At 44.2% G+C, this 23,060-nt stretch overlaps 2 protein-coding genes and 2 pseudogenes across 3 annotated transcripts; 1 reads left to right on the top strand and 3 right to left on the bottom strand.

Moving 5' to 3' along the window:
- Window positions 1-813: 813 nt before the first annotated feature.
- LOC139383580 (uncharacterized) lies at window positions 814-4,983 on the bottom strand (annotated as a pseudogene).
- Window positions 4,984-6,413: 1,430 nt separating this feature from the next.
- LOC139383977 (olfactomedin 4, tandem duplicate 1) lies at window positions 6,414-10,824 on the bottom strand. Its single transcript, XM_071128603.1, has 5 exons — window positions 8,903-10,824; window positions 8,661-8,822; window positions 8,036-8,248; window positions 7,746-7,890; window positions 6,414-7,409 (listed from the first exon to the last, which is right to left on the bottom strand). Exons 2-5 carry the CDS (start codon window positions 8,703-8,705, stop codon window positions 6,583-6,585), a joined length of 1,230 nt encoding a protein of 409 aa, XP_070984704.1. The 5' UTR covers window positions 8,706-8,822; window positions 8,903-10,824; the 3' UTR covers window positions 6,414-6,582.
- On the bottom strand, window positions 9,341-13,599 carry LOC139383579 (leucine-rich repeat-containing protein 74A-like; annotated as a pseudogene).
- Window positions 13,600-14,565: 966 nt separating this feature from the next.
- Window positions 14,566-22,688, top strand: LOC139383490 (angel homolog 1 (Drosophila)). 2 transcript variants are annotated; one of them, XM_071128048.1, is made up of 10 exons: window positions 14,566-14,600; window positions 16,307-17,251; window positions 17,377-17,612; window positions 17,725-17,794; window positions 17,934-18,376; window positions 18,509-18,659; window positions 18,816-18,926; window positions 19,070-19,097; window positions 21,098-21,264; window positions 21,383-22,113. In XM_071128048.1, exons 2-10 carry the CDS (start codon window positions 16,528-16,530, stop codon window positions 21,541-21,543), a joined length of 2,091 nt encoding a protein of 696 aa, XP_070984149.1. In that variant the 5' UTR covers window positions 14,566-14,600; window positions 16,307-16,527; the 3' UTR covers window positions 21,544-22,113. The 2 variants fall into 2 exon arrangements, with proteins under 2 accessions (XP_070984149.1, XP_070984148.1); XM_071128047.1 differs by lacking the exon at window positions 14,566-14,600 and adding an exon at window positions 15,637-15,813 and having other exon boundaries at window positions 21,383-22,688.
- The last annotated feature ends 372 nt before the right edge of the window (window positions 22,689-23,060 follow it).

Below are 23,060 nucleotides of genomic sequence, written 5' to 3'. Positions count from 1 at the left end.
TAGCCACGAGGCCTTAACTTCCCCCGTCTCATCCTGACAGATGCTATATTTAAAGAGACGGAGCTGTCAGATAGAACAATGAGACATATATTTTACTGGATGTATATAAACGTGAAGCATCCGCTTGGCGTTTCCGCTGAGGGGAAACACACTGGCGCGCAGTGGGAGAAGATGGAACGAGATGGATTTTGGCCGACATTCAATACAGTTTTCTTTTCGCAAAACTACAATATGTTATGAACAGAGTGGGCTACGGTTTGTACACTTTGGCCTTTGCAAAAGTTTTTTTTAAATCACGTTGTTTAGAAGGAGTGCAAAAGCGCACTTCAGAGAGTAGGCGTTTCTTAACGGAAATATGCAGATGATGCTAAAACGCACCAATGGGATCTCGCTAACTCGTGCTTGGCTCTACCCCCTCCTTGTGTGTTCTGCCCACTATGGCTCATTTGTTCCCCTTGAAAACGACAGATTTTTGTCTATCTTGGTTTAGTTATAAAAAATATTCTGTTCTGTTCTGTTTTTGTCTTGCTTTTGTTCTCAGACCTTTTTTCTATTTCAGATAGATTTGGCAATTTATTACAGTATAATGTTGTATCCACATTTTAATTAGTCAATGGATTTGTACAACAATGACCTGAAACCGTAAGAATAAAACAATGTGCATGGTTCATTGTTGTACATGCAGTGAATGGATGCTATGTGGCCTCACCCTGCCTGCTTAGTCTAATCTGCTCTGATTTGGTCCTCAGTAACAGTTGGACCCAGACTCTCGCTGGAGCACAAAGGGGAGGGCCACCCCAGGGGAAGGCTTGCTTACAGAGGAGCAAGGCGGAAGCCCCAGCCTGAGCCCAAGGAGGAGAGCTGGGAGGGGGAAGGGGAAATGAGAGGAGAGGGTGTGAGAGAGTAAACCACAGCCCAGGCCAAAGCTAGGGAGGGAGGGGTCTGATATCATACTGGGGATGAGTCATATTGTGGTACTAGTTATACGGACGGAGTGACTCATATTCTACAAAAAAATAAGTGGTGGGATACTGCACCCCTATACTCTTTCTCATTGGACTGCCTTAGGTAATGGGAGGGAATCTGACACAGTTGGCTGGGTATTTTAATCATTATGGTAATAATGAACATTTAAATTTTCAACCCAACTTAAAATGAACTGAACTACAACACAAACAGATTAAATGCTTCAGTTTGATTTTATTTCAGAAATTCAAGGGACATGAGTTTTGAATGCAAGTCAGTGCATCAGACAAAGTAATGAGTATTTATTCAGTCAAAGCCCCGTGCTGTCAGAGTCATTTCAGTCACAATACGATAGACCAGAGGGAGGCTCTAGTTTTTGCTAAACGTGACACTATAAGACACATGGGGTGGCAGGGTAGCCTAGTGGTTAGAGCGTTGGACTAGTAACCGGAAGGTTGTGAGTTCAAACCCCCGAGCTGACAAGGTACAAATCTGTCGTTCTGCCCCTGAACAGGCAGTTAACCCACTGTTCCCAGGCCGTCATTGAAAATAAGAATTTGTTCTTAACTGACTTGCCTGGCTAAATAAAGGTAAAATAAAAAAAAAATTAAAAAAAACATAGTAGCCCTTCTTGTACATGTAGAGTTTCTGGTCAATAGGGTTAAGTGCAGGTTTATATATTCATCCTGGAACTTCTCAAATGGTAGTTCTCTTGCTCTGTTTTGATGTCATAAGAGTAAAAGATCTCCTCTGTGTAAACATCTACTGGTCTGGTAGCATAGAGAACCCCACACACCATGAAGGCATTGCCTACCAACGCTTTGTACACATTGATATTTCACAGCTCCTCTATGCCAAATTCAACCTTGTTTACTTTGGCAATGTGTTACGTTCATCATTTGAATTAGGAGACCAAGGTGCAGCGTGGTAGGCTAACATCTTACTTTTATTCAAATGAACACCGCAAAACAACAAAATACAAAACGACTGTAAAGTTCTGCAGGTTACACAGCAATTATACAAAATCAAGATCCCACAAATTAAGGTGGGAAAAAGGCTGCCTAAGTATGATCCCCAATTAGAGACAATGATTAGACAGCTGCCTCTGATTGGGAACCATACCAGGCCAAACAAAGAAATATGAAAACTAGATTACCCACCCTAGTCACACCCTGACCTAACCAACATAGAGATTTAAAAGGATCTCTAAGGTCAGGGCATGACAGTACCCGCCCCCAAAAGGTGCGGATTCCGGCCGCAAACATGAACCTATAGGGGAGGGTCCGGGTGGGCATTTACCCTCGGTGGCGGGTCCGGTGTGGGACGCAGACCCCGCTCCGCTCGTGGCCCTGCCAACTTCGGTGGCGCCTCTGGTGTGGAGATTGTCGCCGGAAGCTCCAGACCGTGAATCATCGCCGGAGGAATCAAACCATGGATCATTGCCGGGGACTCCGGACCGTAGATCGTCGCCGGGGACTCCGGACTGGGAACCTCCGCTGGAGGCTCCGGACTGGGAACTGACGCTGGAGGCTCTGCACTGGGAACCCTCGCTGGAGGCTCCGCGCCATGGATTATCACTGGAGGCTTCCAGCCATGGATCATCACTGGAGGCGCCGGGCCTTGGATCATCACTAGAGGCTTCGGGACATGGATCATCACTGCAGGCTCCGGACCACGGATCATCACTGCAGTTTCCGGGTATGGATCATCACTGCAGGCTCTGGGCCACGGATCATCACTGCAGTCTCCGGGCCATGGATCATCACTGCAGGCTCTGGGCCACGGATCATCACTGCAGGCTTCGTGCCATGGATCATCACTGGAGGCGTCGGGCCATGGATCATCACTGGAGGCGGCGGGCCATGGATCATCACTGGAAGCTTCGGGCCATGGATCATCACTGGAGGCTTTGGGCCATGGATCATCACTGGAGGCTTCGGACTGGGAACCCTCACAGGAGGCTCCGGACTGCGGAGGCGCACTGGCGGCCGGGTGCGTGGAGCAGGCACAGGTCGTACCGGGCTGGGGAGACGCACTGGAGGCCTGGTGCGTGGAGCTGGCACAGGATATTCTGGGCCGTGGAGGCGCACTGGATGTCTGGAGCTTAGAGCTGGCACAACTCGTCCTGGCTGGATGCTCACTTTAGCCTGGCAAGTGCGGAGCGCTGGCACCGAGCGCATCGGGCTGTGAATGCGCACTGGAGACACAGTGCATAGAGCCGGCGCAGGATATCCTGGTCCGAGGAGGCGTACTGGAGACCAGGAGCGCTGAGCCGGCACAACCCGTCCTGGCTGGATGCTCATTTTCACACGGCAAGTGCGGGGAGCTGGCACCGAGCGCATCAGGCTGTGAATGCGCACTGGAGACACAGTGCATATCACCGCATAACATGGTGCCTGAACGGTCACACGCTCCTTCAAGCGAGTGCGGGGAGTTGGCTATGGTCTGAAACCTGGCTCCGCCAGCCACCCCATGTGCCCCCCCCCAAAATTGGGGGGCTGCCTCTCATGCTTGCGTCATGGTTGCGAACCCCGGTGTCATCGTTGTTCCTCCCTCGCTGCCTCTGTATGCTCCCATGGAAGGCAATCCTTTCTAGCCAGGATCTCCTCCCACGTCCAGGATCCCTTACCGTCCAAGATATCCTCCGGTGGTCAAATTCAGTTTAGCCATGCCGAATGGGCTGTTTTTCTAGTAACACAGGGTGTTACCATGAACAATGTAAATGTTGCCAGTACCCTGCTATCCATTTGGCAAGTTATGTTGTTTAAATGAATTCCTTAAAACCAGATTTTGATAGCCGGAGTAAAGATAAAAGTCGTGCACTGAGGCACTGCTATAGGCACCATACCAATACATTGATTCAAAGCCACGATTGGGTTTTGAGCCTTCCATCACCCCCCCAAATCTGTAGCCCGCATTCATGTTCGCATTCAGTTGGCTGATCACTGGCTTCCCTACACTGGCAATGCCTTTATGGTTGCAGGAGCCTTGGGGGAAACATAAATAGCTATTAATAATATATAAGACAAACAAATCCACAAACTACTGGCTTTGAAATAATGATACAATGTGTTAACAATGCTACCATCACAGAGGCTTCTTACCAATACCTGGGTTTGTCCCCTCCTCTTGGTTCTTCTGGCCCTCCTCCAGCTTCTTCTGCAGTTTTCCAAACTCAATACAGATAACCTCCAGGTTACTCTTGTCATAGCTCTCCAGCTGGTTCCCAATCAGGCTCATGTTGTGAATCTATGGATGCATGTGTACAAAGGACAAATAGGTCATTTGTTCCATATAACAACATTACTCTTTCTTCACATGATATTAGCTGTCACTTATTTATAATGCCAATGACAGTCATTAATAGTCATTCTGCTATGTCTGTCTACCTATCACCCATTTACCTCAGTGCACAGGCTGTCGAACATAGGTGAGGAGGAGTTGAGGGATTCCTTCAGCTGTGTCACCAACAATTCAAACTCTCTCATCTCGATCCTGAGAAGCTCGAAATCCAGTCGGGTGTACTTATCAGGGCCGCTCTTCACAACCTCCACTCGGATAGTCAGGTTGCTTAACTCAGCCAAATAGATCACAATCCTGCCCTTGTAACTGTCCAGCTGCAAGAGAGACACAGGTAGTAGTCCCGATGTAAGATATCTAGTAGGGTATACTGTGAATGAGGTCTCGGTTAAATATACACAAGCATCCCCCCCAAGGTTTACAAGACGTGTTCCATAAACTGGAGTAGGCTACTGTTAACATCACTCTACAACCTGGTGTGTAAATGCAATATGGATTCATCCTGTTCAGGGGGCTCAAACCTCATGGTGTTCATTACAATACAACAGTAAATGATTTTATCTGGATTCCCACTTCCAGCATTAGATCCTTGGTGACCTGCTGCATGTGTTCCACATGGTCAGCAGGGAAAGGGATGTCAGGAAGAAACACATGACTAAGACATTGCCCCAACTCACTTACATTTGCAGTCACATTTCCAGAGTCCCAGTCCTCCATTGGCTGGAGGAAAATACAAGTTTGGACTGAACTTCACAGTGGTGGCTCACTCAAGTAGTAAACTAGCACTCTTTTTGGAAGTATCTCTAACTGTCAAGGTTTAGTGGAAGGAGAAAATGAGAGTCCCTTAACAGCCAAGCCACTACAGGACAAAGGAGAGACAGGAGCACTAGAAACAGAACCATCTTGTATCCAGTGTTCTGGTGTGGGTCCTTGTCCATCTGTTCTGGGTTTTTAAAGACTCCCTCCTATCAGCTAATGAGAAACATCTTGCTTCTTCCCATAATTACTGCTGTTTCTTAAGAGACTACCTTCAATTCTTGAGGAATTATATGCAGACATCCTTGTTTGCTTGTAATAAAATAATCACATCCGTTACAATGGCATATGGTAGATGGCACCTGATATTATCAACTACATAACTGGATCTTACTATTAGTCATCAACAATGTGGCAGGATGTTGAGATAAGCATAGTATAATAAAGCATTTTCATCCTTATTCCAATGATATAGCCTAGCAAGTTCCATCACACAATTCCACAAGTATTATGCTAACTTTTGTCCTCCACCTGAGACTTTAGATTATGCTGGTAAGAAGTATAGGTGCTGAAGATCTGCGTTATAATGTGATTGACAATTAATAAAGGCAATGTTTCTGCTGTCCCGGAGAATGCATTCACGGGCTGCATATGTCGGCTCAATCGGGATTCGGATCATCTGCGATGCTTCGGCGATACAGACTGAATAGCGCGCCTGTACACAAACTACGTTTAAATAGTTAACACTTAAGCCACTTTCCATAGTTCAAATCCATACTGTAATGCTAACAAAATAAATGGCCAAAGAGGCAAAAAGAGGATTGGGTCTGTGTTCAACATGGTTTTACCATAGTATTTTTTAGATAAGACAAGGAACAGACAAATGTTGTTCTTTCAAGACTTTGCAGTAGCCCATCCTTGCAAAATGTCACATAATATTGTACAAGTTTTATTTTCTATATGTTTAGATATCAATAATGAGCAGTCTAAGTATTCTCAGGAATTAAGTGTGTTACTGTTCATTAATTCCTAACAATGTGCTGCATATTGAAAGAGATTTTCCTCTAAAACAGTATCACAAACCCCCTCTGTGATGTTGGTGAGTAAGACTGTTTAGTACCTACAGTAGGCCTACATGAAGATTAACAAGACAGTCTAGAGACAGAAAATGTATTGGCATCTGACTTTATGTTTGGCACCGAATTTGTTAAGCATAAGGGACTCATTTAAAGTATTTTATATGAGATACACTGTATCATGCTTATTAGCCACAACTGACCTTAATTTGGCTGACTCTGGGGTCTAGTATACACCTCATTATACAGATGCTGATGTATACTGAAGATTACGGAATCATAATACTTTAATACAATGAAGACAGTACTATTGCAGATGGAATATCAAAGGTAAACCCTTGAACACAACGAGAATGCTTAAGCAATTTATTTAAAATCAACACGATGAGCCCGGATATTCTATATAATCAGAGCAACTACAAAAGAGATTAAATCTGACTTGAGTATAACGAGTTTCAATATGAGAGATGCCACAATAGGCCTTTTATCTGACCAAGGGGTGTGTTGTGTTTACAGTGGCCTGGTTGTCAAACCAGAGATGATAGTTGACATAGTAGCCATCGTTGTACATGTAGAGTTTCTGATCAGTGGGGTTGTAGTCCAGGTTGACATACTTGTCCTGGAACCGCTCAAATGGAATACTCATGTAGATCTCTGGTTTTATCTTGGTGTCATAAGTATAAAATATTTCCTCATAGTGAATGTCAACTGTTCTGACAGCATAGAAGACTCCACACACCATGAAGGCATTGCTCACAGATGGTTTGTACACACTGGTTTCCCACAACTCCTCTATACCAAATGATGGCTCATGAATTTTAGCAATGATCATTTTACCCTTGGATTCCTCTGTAGCATAGGTCACCCACAGCCCATTCTCATCAGCAGCAAAGTCTAGGTTCTGATTGGGTGAGTGACTATACGAGAATCTGGTGCTAGCCTTTGCAATGACCCTGTACTCATAGTTCATAGTAGTAAAATTCAGTTTGGCCATGCTAAATGGGTTGTTCAATTGATAATACAGGGTGTTATCACGAACAATGAAGTTGTTACCAGTTCCATACCAGCTACTTGACAAGCTTTGGTGTTTAAATGGAGTTCTCAAAATACGATTTTTGTAGCTACTATAAAATCTCATGTCAACAATTGAGGCCCCACTATACCCAGAGTACCTGTATTGAGATTCAGAACCATGCACAGGCTTAGAATCTTTCCCCCAGCCTCCCCATTTGAAGCCAGCATTCAAGTGGGCATTCAGTTGACTGACAATGGGCTTGCTGACTCTGGTTATACCTCCGTGCTCACAGGACCCTGAGAAAAGAGGGTAAAGTCAGTGACATCAAAGATGCAATGGTCTACAAATGTTTTGGCATGAGGCGGGGGTGTATCACCATCAATTCAAAATCAAATCAAACTTTATTTGTCACATGCGCCGAATACAACAAGTGTAGACCTTACCGTGAAATGCAAATAATAGAATGTAACACAATAACATAACAATAACGAGGCTATATACAAGGGGTACCGGTACCGAGTCAGTGTGCGGGGGTACAGGTTAGTTGAGGTAATTTGTACATGTAGGTAGGGGTGAAGTGATTGTGCATAGATAGACCATAAAGGAGACCATAAAAGTAGTCTTAGACTTACCGATGTTGGGGTTGAAGATCTCATTGTGGCACTTCTCACACTCCTCCAGTTTGAGCTGTATGTTGATGTACTCACGACGGGTCACCAACATCAGGTTCTTATTGTATCTCTCCAGCTTGGTCACGACCACCACCATGGAGGAGATCTGTGAGAACACAGATAAACAACCATAAGACCAGAAGTTTAAGTCCTTCAAAAGATACATGTCTGAAGTGAAAAGTAGACATGGTCATTGTTTATAGCTGTATCGTGGCCAGATGAGTTGTTGGGGACAGTCTTCGGGTAGTTACCTGCTGGTGCAGAGACTCAAAGACGGTAGTGGAGGTTTGTATGGAGCCCAGGAACTCCTGTACCAGAGCCTCCAACTGTTTGATCTGCACCTTCACCTCCTGCATGTAGGCGTCACTGTACGCGTCAGGGTTCTTCTCCATCAGCTCCACCAGTACTGTCAGGTTCACTATCCTCTCTGCATACACTGTCAGCTTGCTCTCATATGTCTCAAACTGGAGGGAAGGGATATTTGAAATACAAATGACCGTATCAGTCATATTATAATAGGAAAACTGAGCTACTGTTAAGGAAAGAGTAGGTCATCAGAACCCGTGCTTATTGCTCAATCTTTATAGCTTAGCTATAGGTCTACGATGGTACTCCTTGTATATAATCTCCTTATTGTTCTTTTATTGTGTTACCATTTCCTTTTTTGCAAATTGTTCTTACTTTTGAAAACTCTGCATTGTTGGGAAAGGGCTCTTAAGTAAGCATTTCATGGTAAAGTCTAGCTGTTGTATTCCGCGCACGTGACAAATAAAATGGGATTTGATGATAGGATGTATGGTGTATATAGTGTGTCAGAGAGTGATAGGCCATTATAACCACCATTATAACCATCTATGTAACTCCATACTGGTGTACCTTGCTCATTTCCATCTCCAGCTTGTGGTTGATCTGCATAGCCATCTCTTCCAGGAGGACCAGCTCTCCCACTGGGAAGGTGGAGCCGGGCAGGAAGGCCTCACAGGAGCACTTCCCACCTCCATCCTCCGTCCCATTCCTCTCGCTCTACGGGCCTACAGGCTGAGAAGGCAAATAAACAAGTCACTTCTATAGGCATCAGTTAGTATGAGAGAGATGCACCAGAATCACATCACACGTACCCCAAAGGCCAAGGTGGTTCTCAGGAGAGCTAAGACAAACAGAGTGGAAGTCATTCTGGAGTAGTTGAGGTGGTTATGATTCAGACTTGTTGGTCCGCAGACTTATAAAGCCTGTCATATCTCAGAGAAAATCAGCACCTGTATCCTTCACACCCACACCATTATAGATACACGTCACAGAGTATCTAGACTCCTTTTACAACTGTGAGACGTCAGTTATCTTTGACAAGCAGATTCTAACTGCTAGGATATTTTAGGTGCAGGGATGTCATAATGGTGTGGTATTATAATTTCCCCAGTTGATTCATAAAGTTGGCCTGAAACGTGGTTATGTATACTGGAGGAATGTATATTTTATGGTTATATGTGTAATACATGGACTGTATGTAGAAGCCAGTGATTTCTCTGTAAAATTACATAACAGGGTTTAGATTGGGGCTAGCGTGGAGAGTCTTCCGTCAGCTTGGGCTGGGAGTAGGAGCACATGGTGGGGGAGCTGGTGGGCCTGTGGTGGGTCCTGCTCCCGGGCATGGGATAGTGGATGCGCTCCCTGCTCAGGTTGGTGACGGAGTAGCGGCTGCTGTTGGACATGATGATGTGGTGCCAGGAGTTCAGTGGGGTGGCAGAGAAGTGCTGGGGGCCACTGGAGTCCTCCTTGGTGCCCCCCGGGAACATGACCATGAGCTGCGGGGGGTGGTGGAAGGTCTTCAGGATGCGCTCGCTCTAATGCTTCTCCTTCTTCTGACGGGACTCCATCTTATGCAGCTGGCATCCTCTGCTTCCTGGTGTCGTCCAGACCCCTGAGGAGAGACTCCAAAGAACGTATTTAATGTGATGTTTCACTAAAAGGACTTTCTTAGCGTTTGAAAAGGAAAAACATTGGCATGACACTACAAGCAATAATAAATAGATATGTTTGCCCTACTTCGACACTTTGACCATAAACGTCTGCTCATGATGAGTTTTTTTTTAGGGCAAACAGATGTGTGGACAGTTTATGACAAGTTTCTGTTCAGTTCACAGGTTATTGCTGATGTTTGGTGTTTTCTTTACACACTCATAGCGGTCTTCAAATAATGTCGCTAGTTCACCCCACCCTGACAGTGTGTACTGTATGAGAAAAGCCCACCTGTAATCAACCATCCCTGTCCTTTCACGATCCAGTCTCTGGAACGTTCCATGACAGATTGACCAGGTGAATCCAAGTGAAAGCTATGATACCTTATTGATGTCACCTGTTAAATCCATTTCAATCAGTGTAGATGAAGGGTAGGAGACAGGTTAAAGAAGGATTTTTAAACCTTGAGACAATTGAGACATGTTTTGTGTATGTGTGCCATTCAGAGGGTGAATAGGCAAGACAAAAGATTGAAGTACATTTGAACGTAGGTGCCAGATGCACCAGTTTGAGTGTGTCAAGAACTGCAACACTGCTGTGTTTTTCACGCTCAACAGTTTCCCATGTGCATTAAGAATGGTCCATCACCCAAAGGACATCCAGCCATCTTGACACAACTGTGGGAAGCATTGGAGTCAACATGGGCCAGCATCCCTGTAGAATGCTTTCGACACCTTGTAGAGTCCATGCCTCGATAAATTGAGGCTGTTCTGAGGGCAAAGGGAATAGGGGTGGGGGGTACAACTCAATATTAGGAAGGTGTTCCTAATGGTTTGTACACTCAGTGTATGAGAATAACATTACAGAAACCACTCATACGAGTACATGCAAGTGAGGGTATTCCGGGGTATCTTCGAGCATTGGAAATGCATTAGCTCAACGGACCCTGCAAATGTCAGAGACTATGAGATGAGCAATTAGTTTGAGAGCTGCACAGCCTTCCTGAAGTCTGCTACAGGCACTTGCATTGTCCCATCTTTTTGGGACAGTCCCAAAGGTGCAGCTTTTGTTGATCCAGATAATCCTTCAAAGAAAAGAGCAGAGATGTTTTTCCTTGACATAATCCTCCCTATTTCACATCTTGCACTGGTTTGAAAAACATTAGGTACCAGTGAGTTGAATTTGAAGTTTATTTTAAAAATTGTTTAAATACTCTGTATTCAGTTATGATTTACAATCACTTGTAACTACTGCATGTGAATACACATTTGACAAAAATTATATGACCAGTCAGTGTACCTGGGTCAAGGCATTTGGATGATTTCTTAGCGATAAAGCCTCTGACACCTCCATACAGCACCTCTAGACTGGATTCTACTCACAAACACAAAGGACTTTTTTACCATGGTTTGGAGTGTTAACAGAGGAACCAAAACACTGTTCGTGTACATCAAGTAGAGAACAACAATGCTCACAGATATGTTGAACTCCTCCAGAGCAGTTCTGGGCGTGTTCTTGACCACAGTGACAAGAGCCAGCGCCCCTCCAGAGAGTTATAAGTCAGCTGCAGGGACACAAAACATCTAAAGTCCCCCTAGTTCCACACCACACAGGTCAGTGGATGTGAGCGCTGTCAATCAAGCACCTACTGTCAGCATTCCAAGAGTGTCGTTGGCCTCCAGCCCTTGCACTGCATGCCCACCCCCTCATTGGTGATGCGGTTGTAGTTGGGGTCTAGATATTTCGATACCAGAGTGTTGCTGAATTTCAGTGCCTCTCTTAAAGTCAAGGCCCCTTATTCCCAAAGACATTCCAGGACAGGTCTAGGTGTTTCAGGGTCACATTCACCTTTGTGAAGAGGAGATATCTTCATCACATACTGTTTAACTATTTTTTTTTAAAGGAACAATTACACTTTGAATGTGGGAATTGGGATGAGTATGTTTATCCAAACCTTGTGGCCGGCACAGAAAGCCACAGCTCCTTTCATTTGCAGATGTTCCATCTTAAGTCTAGTACCGCCAGATCTTCATAATTTGCTGTAGGATTACAAGGTCAGTGACAGCAGATGCAAAACGCTAAACACTCACATTGTGAATGATTGTAACCCGAATGACTCCATGAGACTGCTCAACCGTAATGATGTGAGATGCAGACATAAAGTGAAATGGTCTCTACCTAACATCTGCCCCTGATGCTCCCCATTTCTCCCACAGAACTGATTGTGGCTCAAGTCCAGCTCCTTTACTCTGTAGTTGTTCAAAAGGGAGAGATATTGCAAGTAGCTAGCTATAGACTCCAATGACAGTATTATCATCAATATGCCTGCATTTTTTAATGTAATTTCTATTCACTTACTGCCAGGGCATCTGCAAAACTTTTAGCATCGTCCTCTATGTATCCATTCCACGTTGTTGAAATTTTTGAAATAAAGATTCACAAATAAAGTAGAGAAATATAATATATACTTAACAAAAATATAAACGCATCATAAGGGAAAAGGGGATACCTAGTCAGTTGTACAACTGAATGCATTCAACTGAAATGGCAAAGGAGAAATGCTCACTAACAAGGATGTAAACAAATTTGTGCACATCATTTGAGAGAAATAGGCTTTTTGTGAGTATGGAATATTTCTGGGATCGTTAATTTCAGCTCATGAAACATGGGACCAACACTTTACATGCTGCGTTTATATTTTTTTCAGTGTATCTAATGAACAGAGTTTTTTGTTTTCATGTTCAAATCTGTGTGTACCACCTGAAAGTTTGACGGATTTGATGTTGTCAAGCAACATTTTTGCTCTGCACTCAGCGCCTTCAGACAGTAAGCGATTGTTGGACAAATTCTACTAGACAGTGGCCATTTTAATACATCTCTTAATGTCAAGGACTGCATGGCCTGCACGACTCCAATGCCCTCTTGTGGCAGATTGTGGGACATGTAGCACATCATACTTGTCCCACTTCTGAATGAACATGTTTAATAAGAGATGTTAATGCTACCAGATACATTTACATTACCTTCTTACAAAGAACTCATACAAACTTACCAGATGGCGAATGGTGAAATTTGGCCTTCAACATCGCCACAGGGTATTTGGCTCCCTCAGCCAGCAGGTAGTTTCCTGCCAGCTCCAGGTTGGTGATGTGCATGGTCCCTGTTCCCCCACAGAGAAGTCTGAGAACAGTGACCCAGCACTGGAGCTAACAACAGAGACATCTGAAGTACAGAATCCACCAGTCAAGGACAACAGATGATAGAGTGATAGTCCATGTCCTGTTGATGAGCATTCCTTTAAGTTGATAATGTGTCAATAGACATCCAGCAGACTTATCACCAGGGCAATGACCAGCGCCTCCCCCCAGGGGTCCCACGCCGTGGTGGTTGTGGCTCATGGTGGAGGTGCCCAGATTCCAGAGGAAGTAAGAGACAGGAACCACTCGGACCAGGTTGCAGGCCTGCAGGTACATCTCAGCGGTGGTCTTTTTCACCTCTAACGATGATAAGAAGTGGTGTCACTATCAGACAACCATCAGGGTGAGATATGCATAAAACAAATCAACTTACAATACAAACAATAATACATTGTAATAACTACTGTGATCTGATGGTTTTTTTTTCCATAAAATGTCAATAAAATAGCATACTCATCAACCTCCAGGTCTGTATCCCACTCATCATGCAGGTCTAGGTCTTCTGCAAGGGATGGACTGAGATTATCTGCTTGGCAGACTCGAGAGATAGGATAGACATCTCCTGTGTTCAACTCTCACCAGATCCAGGTCCACCACAAATACATGTTGAAATATTATTTGCATTTCAGTATGTCTTTCATTGATACAGTACTTCCCACCATATGGTACTCTACATGAACAAAAGTATGTGGACACCTGCTTGTCGAACATCTTATTCCAAAATCCTTGGCTCTAGCAGGGTAGAAATTTGTCGAACTGACTTGTTGGATAGGTGGCATCCTATGACGGTGCCACGTTGAAAGTCACTGAGCTATTCAGTTAGGCCATTCTATTGCCAATGTTTGTCTTTGGAGAGGAAGGCCCTAAAAATTGTCAAAGACTCCAGCCACCCTAGTCATAGACTGTTCTTTCTGCTACAGCACGGCAAGCGGTACCGGAGCGTCAAGTCTAAACAGCTTCTACCCCAGCTTCTAAACAGCTTCTACCCCCAAGCCATAAGACTCCTGAACAACTAATAAAATGGCTACCCAAACTATTTGCACCCCCCACTCTCTGTTATTATCTATGCATAGCCACTTTAATAATCCTACCTGCATGTACATAATTATCTCAACACCGGTGCCTCCAGCACATTTACGCATTGACTCTGTGCCGGTACCCCCTGTATATAGCCCCACTATTGTTATTTACTGCTGCTCTTTAATTATTTGTTTTTCTTATCTCTTACTTTTTTTGAGGGGGGGGGGGGGGGGGGGGGGGGGGTATTTTCTTAAAACTGCATTATTGGTTAAGAGCTTGTAAGTAAGCATTTCACTGTAAGGTCTACCTGTTGTATTCGGTGCATGTGACAAATAACATTTGATTTAAGATTGCATGGCTGTGTTCTCGATTTTATTCCAGTCAGCAACGGGTGTGGTTGCAATAGCCGAATCCACTAATTTGAAGGCATGTCCATATACTTTTGTATTTATAGTGTTTATCATGAAAAAATATATAAAATATTCCTGGGTAGTACACCATTGAGTATTATAGATTTGGGACGATTTTCACTGTCAATCCATAAAACTTCTGCATTCACAGTTCCAGACCATAATGTTTTACAAATAGGCCAATTTCCAGTGCACGACACACTGACGTTACGCGACTCTTGGCTGCAACGCCCGTACGTTGTTATTACTTCTAAACCAAATAACTTTTTGGGGTTGTCATGCGCTTACAATAATGTTTCGATTCTTGCTTGAACCGTCGCTAAGATTATAGTTGGTTGTGATCTTTGCAAAATACCTATTTTTAATGCAGCAGGTAGCTAGAATGCTAACGCTCATTGACATTGGGTGTAGCAAAAGTCAATGGGCCATTTTACTGGTTGAAGTTTAAGTGTTTTTGTAAGCATAATGCAGTTGATTTGCGATGATGACACACATTATATTAAGCAGGTCATTCATACGAGCCTTAAAATCCAATTATAATCCAAAAGTAGTGTGAACTGCACTAATTAGCTGGCATTCCATAAGAACTCGCGTGTTTTGCCACCACCTCGTGCAGCACTGTTTACAAACACATAAAAGGAGTCTCTATATTCCAACGTGCAGCTTTCTTGTTATCACTATAATGAAGTCTGCCACTGAGATGGTTGTAGTGTATGGGTTAACTTCTTTTTTAAAGACAATTATACATAATTCATGTGAGCATACCAGTGAGGGGATTCGATTAATCTGGCCCGGATGAAAGTTGATTGCATTCGTTTTGGAAACGGCCTGGCTGCCCTTGGGCATGAGGAACTGGGAACTCGGTGAAAAAACGAAAAAAACTCGGGAGTTCTAGAAAGAATTTCCGACATGGAATTCCGAGTTGAATGACCATTCAAAACGATGTTCCCAAGTCGGAACTATTTTCTTTCGCCGAGTACCCAGTTGTCTGACTTGCCTAGTTAAATGTTAAATACAAAACGCATTTAAATCAGAAGTCGGAGATTTCCGAGTTCCTAGTTGTTTTGAATAGGGAAAATGCCCACGTTAAATCGTGTCAAAACAAAAGTGACATGTAAATTAAGCACATGGAGTAATGAACAGGATTCTTAGTTTTTTCAAAGGTGATTGTTTTTGATAAAACGCGTAATCTGCCTTCCAACTGAAAACTAGTTAGACAATTAAAACATTTTATGGAAATGGATGTTTTGTTGAGAACATGACCTCGTGGCGCAGATTATTGTTCGATTTGAGAAGGGCACTCATCCCGTTCATATCACGGGCCATAGCCCGGTGCCCCGCGGCTCGGCATGATCGGGTCCGCCCAATCATTGGAGCGGAGCATGATTGGGAGCCTGATATTTTACGGGCTTTACCCGTTAACACGGCTTATAAACTGCGTCACAGGTAAACCACATACAAACAAAAAACATTTGACACATAGATTTTTGTTTTATTGCCTGTACATTTTCGCCTAACATGATGGCTCGTTTGGGTGCATAAAGTCGAATGGCCGAATAGCTAGCTCTAGCTAACTAACTACACGTCTCGTAGCACATATTTAGTTGGAGACCAATTTTTAATCGACGATTTAACTAAAGGCTAATCTGGTCTGCTTTAGCTACCGCATGCTATTTGAGTTTGAACATAATCTAAATAGCAAACACATGGCATTGACATTTTAGCTAGGCGCAATGGATTCTAAATGTACCGCGTGACGTCATATGAGTACCACGTGCATATGTTGTGGTGTGTGCAGTGACTGACAGCTTTTTGTTTGATTTTATGAGGAGTAATGATATAATTGCTTAAAATATTTGTTTTATTATAGATGCATGCAGTAATTATAAGCTAGGGTTTGAACACATATGTAAGTTATCGCACCATTTATTTTATACAGAACCCTTGAAAAAGGGTCCCTCTGTGTCCATTAATGGCAAGAAGGTGTGGGATGCTGAAGTCCCTTCCAAAAGATTTCCTAAAACGCAGGCAGGCCTGCTGGATCCGTGGCTTAGTACAAGCAGCGGGCCCCCAAAGGCCAAGAAGGATCCCGGGAGAGTGACTGGGGAATGGTTGAAGGAGAACAGCGCACTAGAAAAGGAGAAGAGTAAAGAGGCAGAGATGAAGAAAAGCACCGTGAAAGAGGTGATGGGGTCTGAACCAGAGAAAGACAGGAAAGAGCCTGTATTCATAACTCTGGAGGGTCGGCTGCTTGATGGAGTGAAGGAAGAGGAGCCAGAGGTGAGAGACGGCGTGGAGGAGGACGGGGTCAGAGAGGAAGGTCCAAAGCAGCAGGACCAGGAGCAGACTATCCTCTACTCAGAGAAGCTCATGAGGGATGATGGCGTGCAGGAGGCTCCCTGTTCCCCCACAGAGGAGTCGGAGAACAGTAACCCAGCACTGGGGCTAACAACAGAGACATCTGAAGTACAGAATCCATCAGTCAAGGACAGCAGGACAACAGACGATAAAGCGATTGTCCATGTCCTGTTAGAACAGATAGTTGAAAAGATGAGCATGGGAGAGTCAGTAACCAAGGCACAGGTGCAAAAACCAGAGTGGGAGAGCCAGACTGCAGCAGGACTAGACTTGAGCTCTTTTGTAGACCCACATGCAAGCACTAGTGAAGTGCCTGCTGAGATATGGGATCCTGGGCTGGACCTGGTCTCCCTTCTCTGTGAGGCAGAGGCCCAGACACAGCCATGGGAGAGTAGGGCTCATCCCCCACCCAAGGGCTGGCATTTCCCCATCGGCCCTGGCTTGAAAGAGGTGTTGTTCTGCCCTTCCACAGCGTTCCCAAGCATGAGCTACTACCCACATTCACTGGAGAGAGAGACCTTCCAAGGTGAGCATTTTGCATGATATCTGTAACATTAAGTACAGGTTTTTGATTGATTGTTTGTGAACCCACATCACCATCAGAATATCAGTGTTACCGTTTGCTTAGACATCTCTCTGCTTCCCCCTCAGTGGTGTGGAGGGTGTGGGAGGAACTCAGTGAGACCCACACAGCGCCAGAGCCTCTCCAAAGGCCCCCCTCAGAACCCCGGCCCCTGTTTGACTTCACAGTGATGTCTTACAACATCCTGGCCCAGGACCTGCTGGAGGCCAACCAGGAGCTGTACACACACTGCCCTCTAGGGGTGTTGAGCTGGGACTACCGCTTCCCAAACCTCACACAGGAGTTCAAGAAATGGGAACCAGATGTCAGTCTGACCTTACCAAATTAATACAGTAACATCTATTGACACTGTGTTGCTGAACAATTGTCATCGGAGTCTCCTTGTGAATTGAGCTGTATGTTATTCCCATGTGTAGATCCTGTGTCTGCAAGAGGTCCAGGAGAACCACTTTACAGAGCAACTCCATCCTGTCCTTCGTGACATGGGTAGGTCCAAGTTCCTCAGCATCTGTTAATGGCACAATCAAGACCATTGCAGAATAATGCAAGTCAGCTACACTTAGTAACAGACATGTAATAGCTGTTTGTATATCAATATTTGTAATTTTGTGGTTCAATCCTCAAGGCTACACCTGTGTTTACAAGCGGCGCACCGGCACCAAGACTGACGGCTGTGTGATTTGTTACCGCGGCGACCGTTTCTCCCAGGTGTCAGAGAGTCTGCTGGAGTTCTACAGGCCAGAGTGTGAGCTGCTGGACCGAGACAACGTGGGCATTGTCCTGCTGCTCCAGCCAATTATCACACAGGGGTCAGAAGTCACTGCCAAGGGCCCACCCGTCTGTGTGGCAACCACCCACCTCCTGTTCAACACCAGGAGGGGTGACGTGAAGCTGACCCAGCTTGCAATGCTGCTGGCAGAGATCGACTACATCGTGAGGAACTGCAAGGTGAAGGGAGAGCACTGCAATGTTGTTCTATGTGGAGACTTCAATGCTCTACCCAACATGCCTCTGTACCAACTGATCACGACAAGACAGCTTTACTATCATGGTCTACCTGCCTGGATGGTGAGCACACTACTCCTATGGAAAATGACTTGTCAATTTTAAGCTACTTAATTAATAATTCAATGGTGAGTTGGTGTTCAGTATGTTACCTTGGCCAATGGGTTCTGTGTTTTGTTTCCTTATGTGTGGCAGATATCAGGTCAAGAGGATCTGTCCTACAACGTCCATCATAGGAGGGTATTCGCTCCCCTTTGGCCAAGCACCGTGGGCATCGATGACAACTGCCAGTACACAACTGTAAATGAGCCAAAGAGTCAAATCACGTCAACCCAGAGTCCAGAACGTATGTGTCAGTCTTTCTGTTTGGACCATGTCAGGGTGGATTGTTGGTCAAGCTCCCATTATGACAATTGATCGATTAATCTTCTTACTCAGTATCTCCATTTAAGTCTTGTGTGATGGTCTGACTGGCCACTCTATATTTGTTCTTCCTGTGTAGGGAACCTGCAGTACAACCATGGCTTCCTGCTTCAGCTGCGTTTCTGTGAGGCTGCCTGTATCCGGCCACAGGACCTGGAGCTCATCCCAGGGGTCACTGACAACACACCTGGTAACACACACACACACACACTAAAACTAGACCCCAAAACATTTAATCTCAACTATACCCACGGCAGGTGAGACCCCAGAGCACAGTTGTGTAGAGAACAGTTAATGACTCCTGTATGTTACTCTTTCACTTATTTCCAATAGATCCTGAGGACAAGCATCCCACAACAAGGTCAGATTTTATGTCCCTTTTCAAAGGGCCACATTTCATGTTCAATTTTGTTTATATGTCATATACACCTGATGTGCAATAAAATGCTGACCTGCAGGTTCACCACTCCACAATGGGAAAGTAATTAAGTGAATAAAACCATACTGAAAGCTCAATTCATTTTTATTTATTTTTTATTTTTTATGCAATAGAAGAAGGCACTCAATGAATTGAAGTAGGATATTTACACTTGCTGAAGAATTGTGCAATGGATTGTGTGATCAGACATTGTGCAGTAATATATACAGAGGTTTACATGCACCTTAGCCAAATACATATAAACTTAGTTTTTCACAATTCCTGACATTTAATCCTAGTAAAACTTCCCTGTCTTCAGTCAGTTAGGATCACCACTTTATTTTAAGAATGTGAAATATCAGAATAGTAGTAGAGAGAATTAGTTATTTCAGCGTTTATTTCTTTCATCACATTCCCAGTGGGTCAGAAGTTAACACACTCAATTAGTATTTGGTAGCATTGCCTTTAAATTGTTTAACTTGGGTCAAACGTTTTGGGTAGCCTTCCACAAGCTTCCCACAATAAGTTGGGTGAATTTTGGCCCATTCCTCCTGACAGAGCTGGTGTAACTGAGTCAGGTTTGTAGGCCTCCTTGCTCGCACACGCTTTTTCAGTTCTGCCCACAAATGTTCTATAGGATTGAGGTCAGGGCTTTGTGATGGCCACTCCAATACCTTGACTTTGTTGTCCTTAAGCCATTTTGCCACAACTTTGGAAGTATGCTTGGGGTCATTGTCCATTTGCGACCAAGCTTTACCTTCCTGACTGATGTCTTGAGATGTTGCTTCAATTTATCCACGTCATTTTCCTTCCTCATGTAGCCATCTATTTGTGACGTGTACCAGGCCCTCCTGCAGCAAAGCACCCCCACAACATGATGCTGCGACTCCTGTGTTTCACGTTGGGATGGTGTTCTTCGGCTTGCAAGCCTCCCCTTTTTTCCTCCAAACATAACGATGGTCATAATGGCCAAACAGTTCTATTTTTGTTTCATCAGACCAGAGGACATTTCTCCAAAAAGTACGATATTTTCCCCATGTGCAGTTGCAACCCGTAGTCTGTCTTTTTTTATGGTGGTTTTGGAGCAGTGGCTTCCTTGCTGAGCGGCGTTTTAGGTTAGGTCGATATAGGAATCATTTTACTGGGGATATAGATCCTTTGTACCTGTTTCCCCCAGGATCTTCACAAGGTCCTTTGCTGTTGTTCTGGGATTGATTTGCACTTTTTGCTCCAAAGTACGTTCATCTCTAGGAGACAGAACATGTCTCCATTCTGAGCGGTATGACGGCTGCGTGGTCCCATGGGGTTTATACTTACGCACTTTTGTTTGTACAGATGAACGTGGTACCTTCAGGCATTTGGAAATTGCTCCCAATGATGAATCAGACTTGTGGAGGTCTACAATTTTTTTTCTGATGTCTTGGCTGATTTATTTTGATTTTCCCATGATGTCAAGCAAAGAGGCACTGTGTTTGAAGGTAGGCCTTGAAATACATCCACAGGTACACCTCCAATTGACTCAAATGATATCAATTAGCCCAGAAGCTTCTAAAGCCATGACATCATTTTCTGGAATTTTCCAAGCTGTTTAAAGGCACAGTCAACTTTGAGGTTGTAAACTTCGGACCCACTGGAATTGAGACCGTGCATTATAAGTGAAATAATCTGTCTGTAAACAATTGTTGGAAAAATTATTTGTCATGCACAAAGTCGATGTCTTAACCGACTTGCCAAAACTATAGTTTGTTAACAAGAAATTTGTGGAGGGGTTGAAAAAATATTTTTAATGACTTCCGACCTCAACTGTAAATAGGAGTCCAGTAGCAGCAGGCTGTAACGCAACAAAATGGGGATAACGTCAAGGGTTTGAATACTTCCTGAAGGCACTCTGACAGTGCTGAATACATGTTAAATGTAATAACATTGTCCATGTCCTTCCTCAGGTTCAGACAGACTATCTCCCATTACCTGAACCTGCGGTCAGCCTACGGCCACTTCATCCTTGGAACAGACCGTGCTGAGGTGACCACGCTGCACTCCGAGGTTGGAGCTACAGTCGACTACATCTTCTACTCTCCAAGGCGTGGCATTTCTGGTGCTGATCAGAAAGGTAAGGGGCATGTAATCCAAAGGAAATATATATAATAGCCATTGATATTGTCCTCCAGTCTAGTAAGTGTATAGAGAAAGAAGAATTGAGAGATGGTGTACCAAAAACGTTGTTTCAGGTGGAGGTCAACGGCAGAGCCAAGGTCTGAAGCTGCTTGGTCGTCTCTCCCTCCTACCAGAGGAGGACCTCTGGTCAATGAACGGTTTACCCAATGAAATGTTCCCCTCGGACCACCTCAGTCTCCTGGCCAAGTTCCAGCTGGACCTGAATCCTGTGTGATTTGGGCTGTCTATGGTCAATGAAGAATCAGGAGGACAGAGGTCAAGCATTTAAACATTTTTGTTCAAACCTTACATGATTTGTCCATGGCACAATTCCATGTTTAAAAGTGAATACTTACTTGGTCCCTGGGGCTCACAGAGAGTTTTGAGTCCCATCTAATACTCTGCTTGTTTCCTACCTGAAGAAAAACTACTCAGCCCCATTTCCAGAAGAGATGGGATGTCCTCTGAATTATATTTGTTTACATGTATAGAGAGAGAAAATAACCAAAACGGTTAGATTCAGTTAGTTGGAGTTTATTTGACAAATGCTCTTACTGTTAAGATATGAATACAATAAGCGTTTAGATTTAAAGGTTTATGGGGATTTTGTTTACTCAGTTTGTTCACAATCTGCTACACTAGTAAATTGGAACATTTGTCTTAAAACATTTACAAACTGTGAAATAATTGAATGTCAATGTTTTCTATTTATTTAGCTGTTTTCCCCCCTATCCTCTGGCTTTGGTCCAGTCAGTATTATTTGTTCAAATGGTAGAAATCTTAAATAAATCTAACAATAGCTTGGCAGTCTAATTAGGGTGATCTACATCATCTTTGGGTGTTAAAATTGTGACCTGAAATTTGGCAGTGCCACACTGAGATGGAAGCGCTCTCGCTCTACTGAGGCACTCTGTCAAGGAGAAGATGAGTGTGGCTGGCTGAGGCATGAATCAATTATTCATTCAGGTTGCAGGGAGGGAGCGTTCATGCATGCTAGGGCACTGTCGGGGCTTCTGTGTGTGTGTGTGTGTGTGTGTGTGTGTGTGTACACTGCAGTCTAGACCAGGGTTTTCCCAACTCAGTCCTACGACTCCCCCTGGGTGCACGTTTTTGTTTTTGCCCTAGCAATACATAGCCGATTCAAATAATCAAAACTTGAGTTGGTTATTTGAATCAGCTGTGTAGTGCTTGGGCAAAACCAAAAGGTACACCGGGCAGGGGGGTTCCCAGGACTGAGTTTGGGAAAGCCTGGTCTAGAGGAACAGCCAACAGACTCCTGTCAACACTAAGACCTCTAGTTATAGCTCACTGGAATGACACAAATGTCAAGGTCTGACACTTCCTTTAGTCTAACTACAATAAATCAGTAGGTGTTCTCTCTCAGGTCTTCCGGGGAATTATTTTCTGTATCTCATAATGAATCACTGAAAGAGTTTTTAAACGTAAGTTAGCATAAAGGCAGGCAGTGGGTTCAGTGTGTAAGAATTCCAGGATCTACCTTAACCTATACATGAGTTTGACTGTGCTGCACGAAAATACATTTCCCGTGGCACAAAACACATGCACTGAAGAGAAATGGGTCAGTAGGTTTTTCAAAGTAGGCCACTATTCCTTCTGTCTTCATTTCATAAACAGTGGTGGGGGCGGTAGTACCTAGTGTTTGTTACCTCTGGGCTTCTGTTTTGTCTCCCTCTGTGCCCTCATACATTTGAAATCATTCTTGCCACTGAACATTGCCATCCCTACCCCCAC

The sequence above is a fragment of the Oncorhynchus clarkii genome, chromosome 25 (genome assembly GCF_045791955.1).
Source record: "Oncorhynchus clarkii lewisi isolate Uvic-CL-2024 chromosome 25, UVic_Ocla_1.0, whole genome shotgun sequence".
NCBI lineage: Eukaryota > Metazoa > Chordata > Actinopteri > Salmoniformes > Salmonidae > Oncorhynchus > Oncorhynchus clarkii.
This window is presented reverse-complemented; position numbering and strand designations above follow the sequence as displayed.

Excerpts from the sequence above, each read along its gene's own strand:
- LOC139383977 (XM_071128603.1), bottom strand. The coding sequence starts at position 8,705 with ATGGCTATGCAGATCAACCACAAGCTGGAGATGGAAATGAGCAAG. Across the intron at positions 8,249-8,660 it reads TGGAGATGGAAATGAGCAAG|TTTGAGACATATGAGAGCAA; the intron begins GTACACCAGTAT and ends CCTTCCCTCCAG. Across the intron at positions 7,410-7,745 it reads GATCTTCAACCCCAACATCG|GGTCCTGTGAGCACGGAGGT; the intron begins GTAAGTCTAAGA and ends CTCTTTTCTCAG.
- LOC139383490 (XM_071128047.1), top strand. The coding sequence starts at position 15,717 with ATGATCGGGTCCGCCCAATCATTGGAGCGGAGCATGATTGGGAGCCTG. Across the intron at positions 17,252-17,376 it reads GGAGAGAGAGACCTTCCAAG|TGGTGTGGAGGGTGTGGGAG; the intron begins GTGAGCATTTTG and ends CTTCCCCCTCAG. Across the intron at positions 21,265-21,382 it reads TTCTGGTGCTGATCAGAAAG|GTGGAGGTCAACGGCAGAGC; the intron begins GTAAGGGGCATG and ends ACGTTGTTTCAG.